The 20,542-nt window shown below is 48.2% G+C and overlaps 1 protein-coding gene across 1 annotated transcript in view; it reads right to left on the bottom strand.

Moving 5' to 3' along the window:
• Positions 1-14,191: 14,191 nt before the first annotated feature.
• The window catches only part of Kif5a (kinesin family member 5A), a 33,849-nt gene continuing 27,498 nt past the window's right edge, over positions 14,192-20,542 (bottom strand). Inside the window, exons 22-29 of the mRNA XM_052165750.1 lie at positions 20,467-20,538; positions 20,240-20,344; positions 18,739-18,955; positions 18,369-18,522; positions 18,026-18,093; positions 17,551-17,578; positions 17,126-17,236; positions 14,192-15,519 (exon numbers count right to left, since the gene is read on the bottom strand). Coding sequence (XP_052021710.1) covers positions 17,158-17,236; positions 17,551-17,578; positions 18,026-18,093; positions 18,369-18,522; positions 18,739-18,955; positions 20,240-20,344; positions 20,467-20,538 — 723 coding nt within the window. The 3' untranslated portion in view covers positions 14,192-15,519; positions 17,126-17,157. The remainder of the gene's footprint in view (positions 15,520-17,125; positions 17,237-17,550; positions 17,579-18,025; positions 18,094-18,368; positions 18,523-18,738; positions 18,956-20,239; positions 20,345-20,466; positions 20,539-20,542) is intronic.

The raw sequence follows: 20,542 nt of genomic DNA, 5'->3' as shown, positions 1-20,542 counted from the left end.
GGGAGGGAACTAAAGAACTTAAACTCAGGGATTTCTACCTTTCCTCTTCTCTATCCTTCCTTCTTACCCCTTCTAGGTAAAGGGGATGGGGTGGAAAAGAAATAGTATAGTATAGGAATATAGTAATATCATAGATCTTACATTGGTAGAAGTCTTTATAATTGATATGAAGTTGAAGTTACAATCTCTTATATTGGTTCAGAATTGATTTGATGTAAATTTAAGGTTTTCATTGGTAAACATTTATTATTAATATAAAACTAGGATTAATATTGTTACTCCCATATAGGCATTGTGCCTATATAACACATTTAAGAATACAGGGCTTAGACCCAGTCCTTCTATAACTGCTAGTATAAAGTGTTTTTAGGTGATATAGCAATACAAGTTAAGGGCCAGATAGCAAACTTGTGGTTGTGAGTTAATTAAAAGGGCGTTCCTGATTTATTTCAATTAGAAATGACTTAGCAGTTCAGAGATGCTTTAGGTAGATAGATGGTCTTCAAAGGCATCAGAAGTCCACAGAATATGATGTTTATTGACATTTCTTTATTAAAGATCATTTGACTGGAGACCTGCCTGCTCCTGACAGCACCCCTTTCTTGAATTCAAAGAAGAAATTGAGCATCAGTGGAGTTGCTTCAGTTGTGGTAAGACAGTCACCAGGCAAGAATTGCCTCATTTCATCTACAGACACATACTGTCCAAAAAAAAGAACACACTATGTGGAATAGTCCACTGATAATGTCTGCCAAGACAGAGTAATCAGCCCTTCAAAATTCTGCATTACCAAGGTCTGTCAGATGATCCTGGGCCAAAAGGCTGAAGACTGATGCTCCAACGTTTTGAAGTATAAGGCCTGTCCAGGTGATCAGCGGTCTCTATAAACTGGCTAAGTTTTAGAAGCTCTATTTTGTGCTTCTCATACTAGTCATTCTTGGATTTCTGACAGGGCTGAAGACTATTAGCTTCATAGCCAGTCCACGCTGTTAAGCATTTAGAAAGATGATACAGATTTGAGAGGATGGTTTTCAGATGGCATACAATCCAAAACCAGGATATGAGTCAGGTTTAGAATTTTAATCCTTTAAAGTTCAGATAGATGACAGAGGTACTATTTAATTGATAAAAATTGATGGACTGGGTGTTAGGTCTATCCTGTATGTAATAAATTACAAAATGGTAATAATTGAGCTCAATTGATGTCTGAAATAAAAGAGTCTTTTAATTGGACAGAAAGGGTGAAGTGTTGTGGAGAGCCCTGGGCTTGTATTTTGATGCTAATTCCACTCCTGGGAGGGGCTGCAGATGAGGAGTTAATCACATATACAGGTGCCCGGTGAACCTTCTCCCCACCTTAACTCTTCAAATAAAGGCTAGAGCCAATGATTGGGCAGGAGGAAGGGGGAGGAGCTGAGGGTTTGGGGGAGGAGAAAAGAATTGATGGGAAGTGGGAGGAGCAACAGGATCAAAGAAGAGGATGGACAGAAGCTCGTGGCCTGGAGAAACCACAAGTTGTATGGGAAAACAGATGGGAATAGAGTCGTGTAGTGGGAGATCTGCCCAGTCTAGGCTTCTAGCTTGTACTGGTATTGACTGAGTTGAGATTTCTTTTACCAGATAAATGAGTTGGAAAAATACCTCAACAGAAAAGGGCACCACCAGGAGACTGGACATTTGGGCCCAATATTTAGCAGAGTAATCTGGGCTGGGGACACAGGTTTAAGTATTGCTGTAGACTCTGTGGTCCTGAGTGACTTTTCTCAGAACAAGCAAAGGCCCTGGAGCAGAACACTGGAACAGAGCACCATCTAAGAGGCCCATGTAGCCCTGTTGAGAGGCTTCTCTGTAAATGCTTAGGCAGCTAGGCCTGCTGACCCAAGCCCCACCCCCAGAACCTACCTGAGGGAAGGAGAGAGCCAACTCCCACAGTTGTATTCTGACCTCCACGTACACAATAAATAAATGTAATTATTTATTTATTTTAGTTAAAATAGAGCTAGAGAGATGGCTCAACAGTTAAGAGCACTAACTGCTCTTCTAGACGATCTGGGTTCAGTTCCTAGCATCTACACAGTGGCTCATAACCCCCTGTAACTCTAGTTGCCAGGAATCTTGTCTTATCCTGAACTGCTTGGTTCTGGAAACCTGACTTGAGGTGGGGAAGAAGAAAGGACAGATAAACATCGAAGAAACCATAGATACATCAAGAGATAAGGTGGAGTGTGTAGAGCTTTGGGAGCCGAGCCGCCTTCTAGGAATTTGACTTTGGGTTAGGGCAAGAAAGTAGGCTCAAGGTGAGTACATCTGAGGAATGTATTCTTTGTATCTTGATGGGTCTTGTTAAAACATAATACAGTAATCATGGGATCTGTGTTTATGCATTGTTCCTTAACTACTTTGTTTATGCCTTAGAACTGACCTTATTCTTTTCACATACTTAGAATGGTATAAAAGCAGGCTGAAGAAAATGAACCCACTTTAGCCTCAGCACTGGCTGGAGTCATCTTGTAATGCTGTCTAATTGTCTTTTTCTTTTCTGGTCTCCCTCCCTCCCTTGAGACCCAGTTGACTGACTGAGCCGGCTTGGTCCGTGAGGTTAGGTGCATTGGGCACATTCTGACTGAGGACGACTCTAGAAACACTGTACACAGCAGAAAGAGTAGGGGTTAGCTAGTCCCAGGACAGGAAGTTGCAGCTTGCTTCTGGAGAATCAGCTTGTAAGAAAATAAGTTCGGCTGTGCACGCGGTGGTAACATACACCTTCATTTCCAGCACACAGAAGCAGAGTTGGATGGATCTCACACAGAAGCAGAGTCAAGTGGATCTTTGAGTTCAAGTCCAGCCTGGTCTACATAGGGAGTTCTAGGCCAGCCAGAGATGCACATTAAGACCCTGCCTCAAAAAAAAAAAAAAAAAAAAAAAAAAAAAAAAAAAAAAAAACAAGTCCAGAGAAAAGAGATCCACCATTTGTCTGTAAGGGGACGGGAAGGATCTGTCCTGCTGTGTGACTTTTCTGGTGAGATATAAACAGCAAACAGAAGGAGCTGGCGTGAGGATTACCACAGGAGTATAAATAACTCCAAGCAAGTCGTGTCACCAAAGGCCCATCCCCAGGTGAAGCCACATCTCTCCTCTCCTGCCCATGTTGCAGCAGCTCAACAAAATGCTCTCTTGCCCTGCAGCTCTTGTTAAAGGCTTAAAGAACCATTTGAGCAGCTGGAGGCGTCAGAACTTTCTGCGATCCCTGAATCTTGTAAGTTTTATGAACTTCCGGTCTTAGGAGCCTCCCTCCTCCCTTCAGAGGAAATAGTCACACAACACCCCATCCTTCCTTGGACTTAGATCCTGTTTTGCCTCTCTTCTGTGATGCTGCCTGAGTCTTGGAAGGGATGATACAGATGTGCGATTGTTTCCCCGGCATTTACCAATGAACAATTGGGCCACTTCGCAGTCTCAAAGCTTGGTACATTGTGACTCTCTTTAGTGGCCACTAGGGGAAAGGAAAGTTTCCCTCTGAGAAGGCCGAAAGTTTCAGCCTCAGATCTTTGCCTAACTAGGGCACCAAAGCTGAATTCCCTCCTTTAGGAAAGCACTTAGTTACACCACTGTTGCTCCAGTGGGCACATCTTCCCTGGTATGTTGGTAACACAGAACACAGGATCTGTACCTGAGCAGAACGGTTGGTAACAATTACACCCCCAGAGAATGCATAGAGCCTTTTGGCACTGTGACAGCCAGCTGGCAGAGAAGATACACCCTGGCCATTCCCAGCTGGGCTTCCCTGTGCCCTATAGACAAAGAATTCAGTGTCTCCAATAGTAGATCTTGCCATCTACTCCTGGTGTTTAAGTTTGGCCTCGCCAGGCAATGGTGGCGCACGCCTTTAATTCCAGCACTTGGGAGGCAGAGACAGGCAGGTTTCTGAGTTCGAGGCCAGCCTGGTCTACAGAGTGAGTTCCAGGACAGCCAGGGCTACACAGAGAAACCCTGTCTCGAAAAAAACAAAACAAAACAAAACCCAAATAAAAGCTTGACCTCAATTTATAGGAAGGTATCCCATTTGTATCACTGGGATATTATCTAATAATCTTATTGATTCTGGGAACATCCTTTTCTGCCCATGCTGGCTGACTCCATGTCAATTTGACACAAGGTAGGATCAACTGAGAAAATATCTCCACAATATCAGGCTGTAGGCAAGCCTGTAAGGCATTTATCTTAATTGATTTCATTGATGATTGATGGGTGAGGACCCGGCCCATGGTGAGTGGGGCCATCCCTGAGCTAGTGGTCCTAGATTCTATAAGCAGCACTTGTCCGTGGTCTCTGTGTCAGCTCCTGCCTCTAGATTTCTGCCTGGTTTGAGTTCCTACCTTGGCTTCCCATGGTGGACTGTGGTTCAGGACATATAAGCCAGATGACCCTTTTCTCCCCAAGCTGCTTCTGGTCATGGTGTTTCATCACAGTGATAGTGGTAACCTTACCAAGACATCACCCGTGCACGGTACTTTCCTTTAAGTTCCTTAACTGCCGCTTTAACTCTTCCAAGATGCTCCTGGGTAGTATTGTATAACGGACTCTTTCTAAAGAGGGTAGGCAAGATCTCTGAAGGCCCACCACCATCTGTTCTAAGGGAATTCCAGTTGGTCTTAGGTGGCTAAGGAGATACTTCAAAAATGTTAACAAGGACAAGAATATCACAAACACATCTTCATCAAAATGGCTGTGCTGAGTACAGCGGCGAGGATGAAGAACGTTTCTCCTTGTAGCCCCTCACCATCCAGTCCTTTCCCATGAGCCGTCGGACCTCTTCCGGGAGGTCTGCTGCTGCCATGCCTGTGACCAGAGCTGGTCCTCCAGCACTGTGGTCACAGCCTCTCTATGAGCCACATCTGGCTGCCAAGGGGGTCCAGCAAACAGCAAGGCTCAGCAAACAGCTGAGCATCCTTTGGTAAACTGTTGTTCTATTTTATATCCTGAGAGACTCACAGCGCTTGGCTTCTGATCAGTTTTCTCTCCTGGGAATGGTAGATCCACACAAATCTAACTACTTTTCCCTAAGCGACAAAGGCAGATGTGATAGTTTGAATATTCTTGGCCCAGGGAGGGACACTATTTGGAGGTGTGGCCTTGGTAGAGTGGGTGTGGCCTTGGTAGAGTGGGTGTGGCCTTGGTGGAGGAAGTGTCTCTCTGTGCCTGGGCTTTAAGACCCTAGTCCTAGCTGCCTAAGAGGCAGTCTTCTCCTGTTTGCCTTCAAAACAAGTTCTTGAACTCTCAGCTCCTCCTGTACCATGGCTGCTGGCATGCTGCCATGCTCCTACCTTGATAACAGACTGAACCTCTGAACCTGTAAGCCAGCCCCGATTGATTAAATGTTGTCCTCATAAGAGCTGCCCTGGCCATGGTGTCTGTTCATAGCAGTAAAACCCTAAGACAGCAAACTCCTTTGTCTACTTTCTCTCCTCAATGCCCCCCCCCCCCCAAGCCCTTTTTGAAATAGGTCTCACTAGATGGTCTGGAGTTCTTTATGTAGACCAGCTTGGCCTTGAACTCACAGAGATACACTTGCTTGTTTCCCAAATGCTGGGATTAAATGCTTCAACTCCTTTCTTCTCGTTGTTAAAAAAAAAAAAAAAATTGGTGTAGCACGTTGTAAGCCTAATTTACACATTGTTCCTGTTTGGTTTCAGACCCTGGGCCACTCCAGGTGGCCTCCAGGTTCTCCCAGCATCCCTCAGTCCCCTACCTGGCATACCCTGCCCACTCCAACCCTGAACTCTCCAGCCCAGGGGCTGGGCTGTCCCCCCCCCAGAAGTTCTTTCCTGTATAGTCCAGACATTTTGGGGCCTCTCTGTCTCTCTGTCTCTCTTCCTCTTGAGCCTCCTTTTCTCCCCCCACCCCCACTTTTCCTTCTCTCTACACATGTGCTTTTCTCTTATATTAAAAAAAATTTAAAATCATTTTTCTTCTTTCCCAGACCCTCCTACCAGAATAATAACTCTGAAACTAATTATTTAATAATAAATGCTTTAGCCACATGTTTCAGCTCATTCTCTGACTAGCTCATAAGTTATTTAACCCATTCAAACCATTCTGTCTTCTACATGGTTAGTTACCTCTCCTTCAATTCTGCTTCTTTCTTCTCTAACCCTCTCTCTGTCTCTGTCTCTCTCACACACTTACACACACACACACACACACACACACACACACACACACCATCTCCTTTTATTCTCTCACTATTTCCCAGAATCCTCTCACTTCCTGTCAGTGTCCCACCTCCTATTTCCTGCCTCAGCTTATTGGCCATCATCTTTTTTATTGACAGGCAATGCTTATAAAAGATTCTCTTTCGCCCAGTGGTTAAAAGCAATGGCCGCTCTTCCAGTGATCCCGAGTTCAATCCCCAGCAGCACATGGTGGCTCACAACCATCTATATTGGGGTCTGACGCCCTCTTCTGGCACACAGGTGTACATGCCGATAGGGCAGACAAATACATAAATAAATTTTTAAAAAAAAAAGATTCTCTCTCCAGCCTCCCTTCCCATGACGGCTTCCCTGGCTTCCTTCCTTGGGGCTTAGTGAACTTGCAGGCCTGAGAGAGCTTCCCAAGGAACTTTCCTATATATACAATTTATTCTGGCTTGAATTGGCTTATTTTAACCAGTGGAGAATAACTTAAAGTTTAAGCCATTCACATTCACTGGCATGCTCCTGTCTCATGACACTCAGGAAGCAGAGCAAGCCAGATCTCTGTGACTTGAAGCCTGTTCTACAAAGTGAGTTTCAGGCTACCCAGCACTGCACAGAAAGAGCCTATCTCCATCTCTGAAAAGTCTACGTAAGACCTGGGGCCAGCCCCAGAGTCAACAGAATCTTCCCAAGAAGAGATAAGGAGTCTGTGAGGGAGGAGCAGGTCAGGCGCTGCAGTCGGGGAATCTCACAGCTCTGACTGACTATTTTATTTATACGGGTTTCACAGAACAAAGACTGACTAATGATTATCTAAGAAGTACAGATTATATCATTTTGTCTCTGGACATGTGTTTGGCTTTTCATTACATGTCTGGGGTTACAAATTTATTCACAATTAGAAAATACAAATAGAAGAGATATTATTATTATTACTATTATTTATTTTATTTTTTATTTTTGGTTTGTTTCGAGACAGGGTTTCTCTGTGTAGACCTGGCTATCCTGGACTCACTCTGTAGACCAGGCTGGCCTCGAACCACCTGCCTCTGCCTTCCAAGTGCTGGGATTAAAGGCCGCCGCCGCCACCGCCGCCACCACCACCACCACCACCACCACCACCCCCCCCCCCGTGAGATATTATTTTTATTATTAGCCCCATAATTCCAATTCAAAGATTCTAAGGAATGTTCCTGCCACAGCCGACCAAGCCAGTTCAGTCAGCCAACAGAGTCTCAAGGGAGGGAGTGAGGATTAAAGAAAAAGAAGACAATTAGGCAACATTATAGCAAGACTCCAGCCAGGGCTGAGGCTGAAGTGGTTTTATTTTCCTGCAGTCTGCTTTTGTATCATTCTAGGTACATACAAAGAATATGGTGAGTCCTAAGGTATAAACAAAGTAGCCAAAGGACAAACAAAGCATAAACACAGACCCCCTCATTACTGTATTCAGTCTTAACAAGACCCATCAAGCTACAAAGAGCACACTCCTCAGCTGTATTCATCTTGAGCCTACTTTCTTGTCCTAGCCCAATGTCAAATTCTTGCCAAATTCCTAGAAGTGGCCCCAGAAGCTCTCCTCAGCACACAGTAAACACGTTTATCGTATGACAGCCTGCTTTTAGGCTGGCAGGGTTTGTAGTTTTAGAGCACTCCAGACCCCCTCCTGCTTTTTTTTTTTTTTTGATTTGGGTTCTCCCCCTCCCCCCCACCCCCCCACCCCCCGAGACAGGGTTTCTCTGTGTAGCCCTGACTGTCCTGGAACTCACTCTGTAGACCAAGCTGGCCTCGAACTCAGAAATCCGCCTGCCTCTGCCTCCCAGAGTGCTGGGATTACAGGCGTGCGCCACCACTGCCCGGCTTGAAGGACTCTTTTTAATAACAACAGACAAATACCTAACTCCTCTTACCTGCATTTCATCATCAATGCTGTAAAGTAGGAAAAGGTTATTTTAGTCTATCTATTGTGTTTACTGAGTTCTGTTCCTTCAGGGATATGCCCATATGATCCTCTGTCTTTACATTTCCAGAGAATTATAAGCGTATTGTAAAAAGAGGTTTGAATCTGTTACCAATTCTCCTGACCAGTCAGAGTCAGTCAACCATTTCTAAGTTTACCCTATTCCAATTACACTGCCTGGGTTTGCTTAGGGGTGGATACCCCAGGTCACAGTCTCTTGTAGAAATTCTTAGCTTAGTGCTTCTCTGTGCTCATCACAATCTCCAGGGCATTAGGAAGACTTCCAAACAGAGCCAGATAAAGTTATCCCCCAGCCAGGCTGTGATGGCGCAGGCCTTTAATCCTAGCACTTGGGAGGCAGAGGCAGGCAGATTTCTGCGTTCAAGGCCAGCCTGGTCTACAAAGTGAGTTCCAGGACAGCCAGGGCTACAAAGAGAAACCCTGTCTCAAAAATAAATAAATAAATAAATAAATAAATAAATAAATATGAAAAAATAAAGTCATCTCCCTAAAACAGAAGCGATAGTAAGTTTAGGACTTTCCTAAAGAGTCTCAGATATAAAATGAATCACAATGCAGAAAGCCCCCAAGAAGCCAACACACAGAGACCAAAGCCTAAAATGAGAGACAGAACAACAGCAATCACAGCATCCGGCTTGACATTGCTGGAACTCTGCCCAGCAGCTATGCTGGCTTCATGACTGTAGCTGTTTCCAGTGGAAACGGCTGTGCTAAGGAAATATATATGATATGTATACTGCATGTCTATTGTATATTTTATATATTACATAATTATGTATTAGATGTAACTGTGATAGAATATATGCATACGTATATGTATATATAAACTACATGTAGTAGCAGTAGTTTAATATATGTATATATATGTATACACACACACACACACACACACACATACACACACATACACTACTGCTTGTCAAATGACCTCTCAGGAATGCCTGTCTTTCCGATTGCTCTCTGATACTCACGGGGACTCGGCCGATGTGACCGCGTGTCCCTAACGGATATATGAGTCCACCCACTGAGCGCGGACAGCTCTTCTATCCCCTCAGACATGGCAGTTTTGTCTCAGGCAGTGCTGGCCAGTTATATTCAGACTCCTCACTTCCACAGCCCTCAGATTGCAGCTTCCCAGGTGTCCCCCACCGGCCGGGCTTTGGATCACATTTTCATTTCCTGTTTAGTTTCCTGTTTACAATCAGCAATCCAGATGCAAGGTATTCCCTATCACCAGTTTCTTTTGAATTGGACCATTACTAAGGAAGGGCCTATTTCACCCTGACCCCTGAGGTAAGTGATTCCTCTTCCTCTGAGTTAAGTGTCTAGCCTCACTGTTTAATTCTCTCCTGACAGGCTCTAAAATTGTTTTTTTATTCCAGAAAAAAGCTTTTAGGTGTGGAATTTAGTCTTTAGTTTTTAGATTTATTTATTTATTTATTTATTTATTATATATACAGTGTTCTGCCTGTCTGCATGTATGCCTGCAGGCCAGCCAGGGACACCAGATCTCATTATATATGGTTGTGAGCCACCATGTGGTTGCTGGGAGTTGAATTTAGGACCTGTGGAAGACTAGCTGAAGCTCTGAGCCATCTCTCCAGCCCTTTATTGCAGGTGTTTGTTTGTTTGTTTGTTTGGTGTGTGTGTGTGTGTGTGTGTGTGTGTGGTTTTTCCAGACAGAGTTTCTCTGTGTAGCCCTGGCTGTCCTGGAACTCACTCTGTAGACCAGGTTGGCCTCCAACTCAGAAATCCACCTGCCTCTGCCTCCCAAGTGCTGGGATTAAAGGTGTGTGCCAACTCTATCTGGCATCTGCTCTCATAATTAACCCCCTACATTTCATCAGCTACTTGGAGAGTATCCCTATAGAGACCCCCACTATCCTATAGAGGACCCCACTCGCTCATCAAAGAGGAAGACAGTGTCCTTGGGACCCCCACTCCCACCCCCATGACGCCTCAGCCTTGGTTGTGTATCTCAACACAGACAACAGAAAGTGTCCAAGTGCCATTACAGCCGGAAGCACATCCCCCAAACACAGGAGAGGTAGCCATCTCAGCGTCTCTTCCCAGTTCTCCTACCTCAGACATCATCCTAGGACGCAGCATTACCACCCCTCTGGAACCATGTAACTGCTCCTCAGCTGAACGCTGGCCCTGCTGGTCCCTGCCAGGCACTAGCTGTGTGGCCTCTCAGGACGTGAAGGGACGCCTGTTCACTCTAGAGCAATCAAATAAAGGATTCCACCTAAGTCTAGCTTGATGAACTGATGGGTTGGGGGAGGGGCACAGCTTACTGAAGTAGGGGTGAGGGGTTGCTTACTGAAGTAGGGGTGGGGGGTTGCAGGAGTGACTCAAAGACAAATGTATCACCAAAGAGCCAGGCAGTGATCTCCTGTACCTCTGGAGCTCCCTGCAGGCAGCCCTGCGAAGCTCCCCTCTCCCAGGGGTCACATCTCTCTTGCTGATACAGCCTTGGAACCTTGCAACTGATAATTTCCTGAGATTCCCTTCGTTTTCTTTTTTGTTGTTTTGTTTGTTTTTGTTTGTTTGTTGTGAAGCGGGGTCTCTCTACATAGCCCTGACTGTCCTAGACTTCACTCTGTAGACCAGGCTGGCCTTGATCTCAGAGACCCACCTGCCTCCGCCTCCCTAATGCTCGGCTCTCCTTATAACGTTCTGAACTTGATAAATTACCGATTATCTTCCTTCCTTGCCCAAAGAGATAATGTCTCAATTTGGAGGAAATAGCAATAAAAACACCTGAAGGTGTAAGCATGGAGATCTGTGTACACAGGAGAAAAACTTCCCGTCTGGGAAAAGCTCCTTCAGGTAGGGTGCTCATTCCAAGGGAGGTGAAACACTCCATCTTGCAGGGAAACCTGTTAGGCTCAGGAAGTTCCCCAAATTGAGCAGATATATTCTTTCCTTCCCTCCTCAATAAGGAATGCTGAGAGACTCTCAGACGAACTGAGCTTCCTTGAGGGAGCAGAGACCCCTGAGCTACCTGACGAGGTTTAGACCAACTGAATTGCTTGAACGAGAGAGGTGGGGCTGCTTCCAGGTTTCACGAGCTATGGTGGGCTCTGGTGATGCAGCTTTCTCTAAGTCATTTCTGCTCCTGTACGTAAGCTCTCACCCATGTTCCTAAAGTACCCCAATAAGCACATAGGTTTGCCAAGTCACACACTGGTGGCATCCCTACTTTGCTCTGTCATGGATTCCCTTATTTGGGCTAAGCAGACACTCCCTCATGTCTCCCCAGGAAGTGTCATGCAATGAGAGGACTTCACACTTGACTCCCTTGGTCTTTCCTTTAAAGACAGCTACAATGTACTTACATATGATGAATAAATCTTTAAAAACAAATAAACAACAAAAAAGACAGCTATAGTGTTACTTACATGTAATAATAAATAAATCTTTGAAAAAAAAAGTTCATAACCAGACTAGCTATCCACCAATAGTGGGATGGTTGAATAAATTATAGTATTAAATATATACTTACGTACTTTAAAAATTATTTATCTTTATTTATATGAGTATGCTGTAGTTGTCATCAGACACACCAGAAGAGGGCATCAGATCCCATTACAGATGGTTGTGAGCCACCATGTGGGTGCTGGGATTTGAACTCAGGACTTCTGGAAGAGCAGTCAGTGCTCTTAACTGCTGAGCCAACTCTCCAGCCCCATTTATATACTTTCCAGCAAGTTACAAGGATACGTGTTGACATGGAAAGCTCTCTAGAATATAGGCTCAAGGGGGAATATGTCACATATCCTAGAAATATGTATAAAAGCATCTGCAAAGTTATAACCATGCCTATGTATATTTATATATTTAGATACATACGTACCTGCTAGGATGTATGCATACGTGAATATATGTGTTTGTGTACATACATGTGTAATTTATCTATATTGACTATTAAATTTGAGAGGAGGGAAGTGGGAGAAAGATATTCAGCTGGACATGGTAGCAGGACCCCATGAGCACTTGGAAGGAGGATCAGGAGACCAAGCACAGATTCTAATAGTGAGTTTGAGGCCACTAGGTTACACGAGACCTCGTCTCAATAAATAAAAACTGGGTGTTTTAGTTACTCTTTTTTTTTTTATTGCTGTAACAAAATTCCAGGGCCAAGGCAATCTGCACAAGAAGCATTTAATTTGGGGTTCACAGTTCCAGAGGTTTAGAGTCCACGACCATCATGGTGGGGAGTGTGGCAGCAGGTAGGGAAGCCTGTGCCAGCAATAGCGCCTTAGAGTTTCTGTCCTCTCCGCAGCAGAGCGCTAATGGAATGCTGTGTCTTTCTGAAGCTTTAGAGCCAGCCAGCCCCCAGTGCACAACTCCTCCAAAGCCACACTTCCAAATCCTTCCCAAACAGCTCTCAGGACGTGGGGAATGAGTATTCAATCCCATGAGCCTTTAAGGCCCATCCATTCTCATTCAAACCACCACACTGGGCTGATGTGCTGGTCCCGAGGTTAGGAACACCCTCTTCTCTGGCAGAGGACCAGGGCTCAGTTTTCACCACCCACATCGCGGCTTAAGACCATCTGAAACTCCAGCTCCTGAGGATTTGGTGCCCTGTTCCAGCCTCTTGAGGGCACCAGGCACATACATGGTGCACATACATATGTGCAGGCAAAACACGTATCAACAAAAGACAAAAAAACCCTTTGAAAAATTAATAAAAAGCAACAGCAAGTCATCATCGAATTTGTTTTATTTTAAAGGTATTTGTGTCCACCAAGTAAATACACACTGGGATTTGTGCAGTTTGGTTTGTCTTCCACGCCGGCATGCAACATTTCACTTTGGCAGATGTAAGAGGGAGGGCCAGGGGCCCTTGTGGTGGCCTGGCTCTCCACCAGGGGGATGTGGTGAATGTAAGAGGGGAGGGTGTGGTGAGAGCCTTCTGGCAAAGGGCTGTTTCTTTAGCATAGCAAATGGGCTTGTCCCTTACATTGTGGCCGAGGGCAGGCTGACCACTGCCCCCTCCTTCCTCGTCTGCTCTGCTGTACACCTACACATCTCCTTACTTGTATTTTGAAAGAATTGTTTGGTGGTAAGATCACACAAACTCCCTCAGATTCTCAGGAATCCTGCTGGCATAAGCCACAGAGGACGCCCTCTACCTTCCTTGCCCACTGTGTCTGATGCCGTGCGATTTGTCAACACCTCCTGACCTTTCTTTTGAGTTGTGGTTTTTAGGGTGGGGGAGCAAATTGGACCCCTCTTGCAAATACGTGAGTTCTAAGCTCTTAGGGCTATTTCAGGACCCTCCAACTAATTAAGCATTTTCCACTGGAACAGGGTATGAGAAGAAAGAGATTATAACGTTCCTAGCTCTCAATTACCCTACCATTTTGGTTGTTTTGAGTTGTTTGCAATTCCAGAGATAGACCAAACCCTCAGACTTGCCACACTAAGTGTGTTCACACGGTACCACTGAGCCACGGTCAAAGCCCTAGGTTCTGCTTACATCATCCTTGGTCAGATTTATTCTAAAGTGTTTGAAAACCGCCACTTGGGAGTTCTCCCATACCAGTCTGATATGTCTTCATCTCTATCACTCCCTAAAGAGCAGAAACATTTCCTTGAGGGAGTCACAGCCACAACAGCCCATATTTGCCAGCTGTCATCCACACCTGGGAGTTTTCCTCCCAGGCCCAGAAGGGTCTGGACGGCAGGCTGCCCTCTGCTGGAGAGTCCTGGTCCCCCACCCTGGGGAAGACTGGGTATCTGGATACTTGACTGTATTTCTTGGCTTAGGCTGAGTACTCATCCCTGCAGTTGTCTGGAAAACTATCTTAGCAAATGGGTGGATAGGACCATCCAAACTAAAACAACATCCTCTTCAGTGCTGGGCAGGAGGGGACCTGGGCTGAAGATGGCGGTGGAGAGAGCATTAGATTCAAGCTCTTAGCCCCTGCTAGCTCGGAGTTGGGGGGGGGGGAATGTCCTGTTTCCCCCTTTCTTCCTTCCTTCCTCCCTCCCTTTCCTTCCTTCCTTCCTTCTTTCCTTCCTTCCCTCATTTTAGGATAGGATTTCCTCCCGTCATAGCACAAGCTCTCCTGGATCTAACTGTGTAGTCCAGGCTAGCCTCAAATTTAGCAGTTTTCCTACCCCGGCTTCCTGAGAGCAATCTTGGAAAGCGTGAGCCGCTACACCCAGCTTTTGCTTTTGCTTTTGCGGCGCTGGGATCAGGCGCAGAGCTTTTTCACGTGCAGAGAAGCTGCCCGCCACCAGGCTCCAACCTGCTCCCCCGCCCCTGTCTTTAAAGTGCACTTGGGACCAGATGGAGATTACAGAAGGAACTCTATTTGGGGGCGTGGGGGGAGGTATGCTGGGAACAAGCCAGATTCCATTTTGAAGGGACAGCATCTAGAGACAGCTATTATGCCAATAATCAGGAAGTCCCAAACCAAAGTCAGGAGTGGGAAGCACAAGCAGCCCAGTGTGGGAGAAAGAATGAGCTCATAGCTTCACCCTGAGACAGTAGGGCACCGTCATCCCCGGCCTGCTCACTCCCCAGACCCAGGGAGCCAGCCGTTCTGAATCCACCTGCTAGTCACTATTGGCACAGACAGACGAGCGGCTGATTCTCAGCAGCCGGCCCTCTTGGCTTTTCAGAAGTTCTGGCTGAGATATCTGGAGTGGAAAGTACCAAAAGAGGTTCGGGCCAGAAAGGGAAACAGTCCCTTGAGCAACCCACGCTCTCAAACTGGGGAAGAAGGGGTCGAAAGGCAGACTTCACAGGACAGAGGAGGCCACCGGCAGTCTGCTGACTCGGGTGGGGGGTGTCAGGGGAGAGGGAGTGATGTCGCAAACCTTCCGCCGGGTCCTCCTCTGCGCTCTGTGTAAAGAGGGGCTCTGTTTCTCTCTTTTCGTAGATGCTAAGACATTCTTCTGCTTAAGGCTTTGTATGTACACTGTGTGTGTGGGCGTGTGGGCATGTACACGTGTGTCTGTGAGACAGAAGGAGGGCAGCCTCCCTGCTCCCATCTTTCCTTTCTCTTTTGTGACCTCTACTCAGTGACGACATCACTCGGTGTGAGAAACGAGTATATGGAAGAAAGAAGAAACGTTTCCCTCCTCCCTAACGCCCGACGAGGAAGGGAGACTATGCTTAAAAACTGCTAAATACATCATCAGATACTTAGAGGGGACGGAGAGGAGACATAGCAGCAGCTTCTGATATATAGATACAGAGTACAAAGAGATACGGAGTAGGAGAAGACATCCAACAACACGGGCTGGGGAGGGAGTTAGTGTCAGAGACCACAGGTTTTGCAGCATGCTGAGAGAAGAGGCCTCAGTCCCTCTTAGAAACTGGGGAAGAAAGAGAAAGAGGGTGTGAGGAGGCAGCCTGGCCCGGCCTCCGTGTAGGAACAGACAGCATAGCACGCACACACGCACTTTGGTTTATAGTTCCTTTAACACCACGAAGCCGGCCCCACCCCGACTCCCAGCCAGTCCAACCCATGCTTCTCCACCCCAAATCCTCCCAGAATCCCCTCCCCCTTAGCAGGTCTCTTTCTCTCTCTCTCTTTCTCCTGCTTTTCTGACTGGACCACTGGCCTGAGAAGGCCTGGGATGGATGTGGCCCAGTGCAGCCCAGCAAGAGACTGGCCGTTTTCTCTTGATTCTCATCAGCAAAGGAGCTAACATGGATAACAAAATAGGTCCCACTGTCCATCTGGGGTCTAAAACCAACCATGACAATGTTCCCAATGACACCAGGAACAAGGAGGGGCTCCTGATGCTACAGGGGACTTGGCAAGAGGGAGGTGTTGACGCTGGTGGGTTTGGGGATGGGGAGGCAGCTGGTTTCCATTTTTACTGACCGTACTGTTGCCACGAGCTAGAGACACCAAGCGTCAGACGGCACCACAGTCTTTGGCAGCGTATGCCGACACGGAATGGTGCTCAAGAATAAATCAGGCATCGCCTTCACATGAGGCGGCTCAGACATCTCCGTGCATCTGAGGCTATTTCAGTCTAAAGGCACAAGGCAGTAGATGGACAGCAGCTCTTGCCTTTAACAAACTTTTAATGTATGACGTGACCCCTAGTGGTAGAAATCAGTACTGTGGCTACCACCAGCACCTGAGGGAGGGCTTGGAGCCCTGGGAGGTCAGGGTTGGATTTGGGTGTGATTTGGGCTTTTAGCAAATGTTTTTGTATGTTTTTGATACAGGGTCTTACGGACCCAGAGCTCCTTTGAACTCATGATCTTCCTGCTTCTGCCTCCGTGCTGGGACTATAGGTGTGTGCCGCCATACCGGGCCAAGCAGGAGTTGAAAGGTTTTGGCTCAGTCATAACCTTTGTGCTTACCGAACAGACATGAAGCCTATGCTCAGATACCCAACACCCACAGAAAGGCCAGTCTGTTACCCCAGCACCAGGGGACAGAAATGTGCAGACGTGGGGGATGGGAGCCAGGCAGGGAGAGGAGGGGAGGGGACTGGCCAGCCAGTCTCTCCAAAACAGCAAGCTCCAGGTTCAGTGAGACACCTTATCTCAAAAAGTAAGATGGGACGTGAGAAAGGAAGACACCCACACCCAAGTTAGCCTTTGGAGGTGAGCGTGCGCGCGCGCGCGCGCGCGCGCGCGCGCACACACACACACACACACACACACACAGAGAGAGAGAGAGAGAGAGAGAGAGACAAAGACTCCCACACCAACCTTGGCCTCTGGATGTGGGTGCATGTATGTATACACAACACACAACACACACAAGTACACACACACACACACAGAAAGACAAAGACTCCCACACCAACCTTGGCCTCTGAATGTGGGTGCATGTATGCATACACAACACACAACACACACAAGTACACACACACACACACACACATACATGAACAGAAGAGGCCATAGCCAGACAGGAAGAGGCCGGGGCCAGCGAGGCAAGTTGCCTGCAGCTACCTGAAAGTGCAGCTGTGTAGCCAGGGTTGGAGTTAGCTGGCTGCTGTCTCTTGGTGGAGGGGAAAAAGCTTGGCCTGGTCCTCAGCCTCGTAGCCACACGGCAGGTCACTCCTGGGGGAAGAAACTACTCTCATCAGCTCCGTTCCCTGCCATGCTCAGTGCTCAGACAGCGTGCCTGGGAGGTACTGAGAGCTGAGGGCAGGGAAGAGGCTTGTTTCCCAAGGAAACTCGGCCTTGCCCAAGGTCAGAACATCCCCTAAGGTAGGGAGAAAGTATCAGATCTCCCCGGGGAATGCCTGGATCCTCACCCCCATTCCCCCTCCTCCCCAGAGCTCCAGGGAAGTCCACATAGAGAAATGTTACTCTTTTTTTTTTTTTTTTACTGGTCCCATCTAGAGAACCCAAGGCTAGTGGGGTCTGAGTACCTGTTGTCGTTGATATCTGTGGCATTTCCTGAAGGGAAGACCGTTGAGAACACAGGGTTAGAAAAAGGCTGGAGTGAGGGACAGTCGTCACAACCCTTCCCATCCTAACGCCTCTAAGAAACCGGTAAAAGGAGGCGTTCTATCTTCACCTATCCAAAGCTGGATGTTAGACTTTGTAGACAGGGATAGCGGGTGGTAAGAGGAGCAGCTACTGCTAAAGAACCCCGTGGGTTTGGCTGGAGACCTAAGCAAGCCTAAGGCTCAGACAGCGGGCCCACGTGGGTTCCCCCACCCCCTCACCCCCCACTCCCGCAACTGTACCAAGAATGGAATGCAGGGCAGAAGCCACACTAGGCAAGAGCTGCGTCACTGAGTCTCCCTGAGAGAATCTTTCTACTCGACCCTCTAGGGGGAGGGAGGTTCTGCTCACCCCATCTTCCCTAGGGATCCTGTAGGCTGGGTCTTCCCCACTCACCATTGTCCATGTTGGCCTTCTGGTAGGACGCCAAGGGGGCGACAGACGTGGCTCCGTTGCTAGCAAAGCTGGAAGGAACAGAGTAGAGAGGCAGCCCCTGGATCCCACAGGCCACCACTCTGGAAGCCACTATACCCGACACTCCTCCCAAGAGGCCGCCAATCATGGAGACAGAGAGAACGCCCATCTCCCAACCACAACCCAGAAGGCCGTGAAAGGCTTAGAAACCACATGACTTAGGAAATTAACTTTTTTAAAGGAACCAAGAGCTGACACCACCCGGTGCCTTCTGAGGGACCAGAAGGCCCTGGGCTGGAACTGCGGCCACACCCACGTTACTCACTACAAGTCTGAGGTGGAGCTAGGTGCGGCCTGCAGGTGCAGGTTCTGGTAGCTCTGGAAGAGGTTGTTGGTGTAGCTGATGCACTCGGGGCTTCGGGTGCCATAGGGGTTGGTGGGTGAGGAGGCGGGATAGTGGCCAGGCCTCACGGGCTTAGCTACAGAACAGAAGGAACAACCGTGAGAAAGCTGTCGGTTACCCCGGTTACCTGAGTTTACATGGTCCCAAGGTCAACCCAGGAAAAATGACATCATCAGCCTCTGATGGGAAGGCTGGGGCTAAAGGCAAGCGTTGAGCTGTCTGGGACTTAGGGACTGGCTGTGTTTGCCTCAGGCGGTGATGCAGTCTCACCCACTGACATGCACTCACTCACCAATCTGGGCAGAATGGCCCCGCTTGCCAGAGCTCTTGTAGCGCACGGCCTCCTTGATGCGGTCCACCTCCTGCTGGTACCTGCGCTTGTCTTTCATCGCGCCCTCCTTGGCCTCCTTCAGTGCACCCTCCAGGGCCTTAACTCTCTCAGCCGTAGCCCGAAGTCGTTTTTCCAATTTAGGAAGCTCACAACGCAGATCTGCATTGTCACGTACCAGCTGCGGAGCGAGCCGCACAGAAGAACCCAGAAGGAAAGCCGGCGACCCAAAATAGAGTCACCCAGAGGAGCACGGGGGTTGGGAGAAGAGAGAAGAGAGGAAAATCAGGACCGACCCTGTCATTTCCTCGAGAGACCTCCTTCCCTCTAGTAATGTGCAGCTCCCGCCATCTTCTCCCTGTTTTCTAATCAGCGAAACCTGCAGCTCCGCTATCTCCCAGAGTTCTTACGACTGTGCCCTGTCCGCGCTTCATCCACCGGGCTCCCGCCCACTGGACATCACAGCCCGAGCCCGACCCACAGCTCCAGGGCCCCCATGGGGACGAGATGGCTGTGTGGGCATGCCGAGGGCTGGCCAGCGAGAACACAGGACAGTCAGAGGGTGGACGCGCGCAGGGGAGGGACCCCCTGGGCTGCCTGTGAAAAGGCCCTCGGATCATTTTGCAAGGTCTACACGCTGACTGGAGCACTGGAAACTGCTGAGGTGCAAGGCCTCAGGAGCCAGGAGGGAGGAAGGGGGAGGCTACCATGTCAGGCAGGTCAGCACAGTAGAAACCATGACGAGGGACAGCGCTAGAATCTTCTGTGCAGCTTTAGCTGACCAGGGACCAGCACATGTCTCTGCACTCCTGGTTAGCTTCACAGACGTGTCTGCTAGGGCGGGGTCTTGCTTACTCTGTCTATCCTTTAGGGGAGCCGTTTTTGGAGCTTGGGATTTAGAGCAGAAGTAGTTAGAGGCTTTGAGGAAGGAAAAAAGGAGAGGCTTTGGTCTAACAGAGCAGCAGCAGGCAGCAAGTGGGGGGTGGGACAGAGAGGCAGCGGCTGGGCAGGTCATGTGAGGAACATCATCTACTGTCCTGCACACCTGCTCCAGGTAGGCATATGAAGATTTTGTTCCTTTGTTTTTGCTAAGAGAAGGCCAATGCCCTTGTTTCACTTATTATACCTGGACTCTGACTGCAGCACGGGGCTGGAGAGATGTGCAGAGTAGCCAAGCCGCTGCCGACCCAGCTCCCAGCCCTCGCAGCTGCACCCCTATGTGTCTCCATCCTGCGTGCGCTTTAACCTCATCCTGCAAGGTGGGGACTTTCGCTTTAAGCACAGATAGGCTGAGAAAAACTTTTGAGAAGGGAGAACAGGTTGAGAGCAAAGGTCAGTGCGCACGTGGGATCAGATAAGGGGCCAAGCAGGGACTTGTGGGGTAGGGAGGGCTAAGGGTAGCTTGCACCTAGCTCTTCCCGAACCCGGGGCCTCCTGGGACCTGGCCTCCAGCTCCATCGCTCACCTGTTTGTGAACCTTTGTAAGCTGTTCCAGGTTGTTCTCAAGAAAGGAGATCTTCTGCTTTTGGGAATGAATCCCCCCACTGTCCTCGGGCTCCATTTCTGCACTCTGGTTAGATGGAAGAAAGACGTGGCTGTCCCGAGACCAAACCGACCCCACAGGGGACAACAGCTGAACCCTGAGAGTGGGGGGGAGACTACAGGGTTGGGGTGACTTGAGGACGCGCTTACTTTCTTGACTCGAGTTGTGACGTCTTGAACGAACAGCTTGCGAAGGTTGTGGAGGGTCTGGAGTTCACGGGCCTGT

This window comes from Apodemus sylvaticus, chromosome 20 (assembly GCF_947179515.1).
Source record: "Apodemus sylvaticus chromosome 20, mApoSyl1.1, whole genome shotgun sequence".
Classification (NCBI taxonomy): Eukaryota; Metazoa; Chordata; class Mammalia; order Rodentia; family Muridae; genus Apodemus; species Apodemus sylvaticus.
This window is presented reverse-complemented; position numbering and strand designations above follow the sequence as displayed.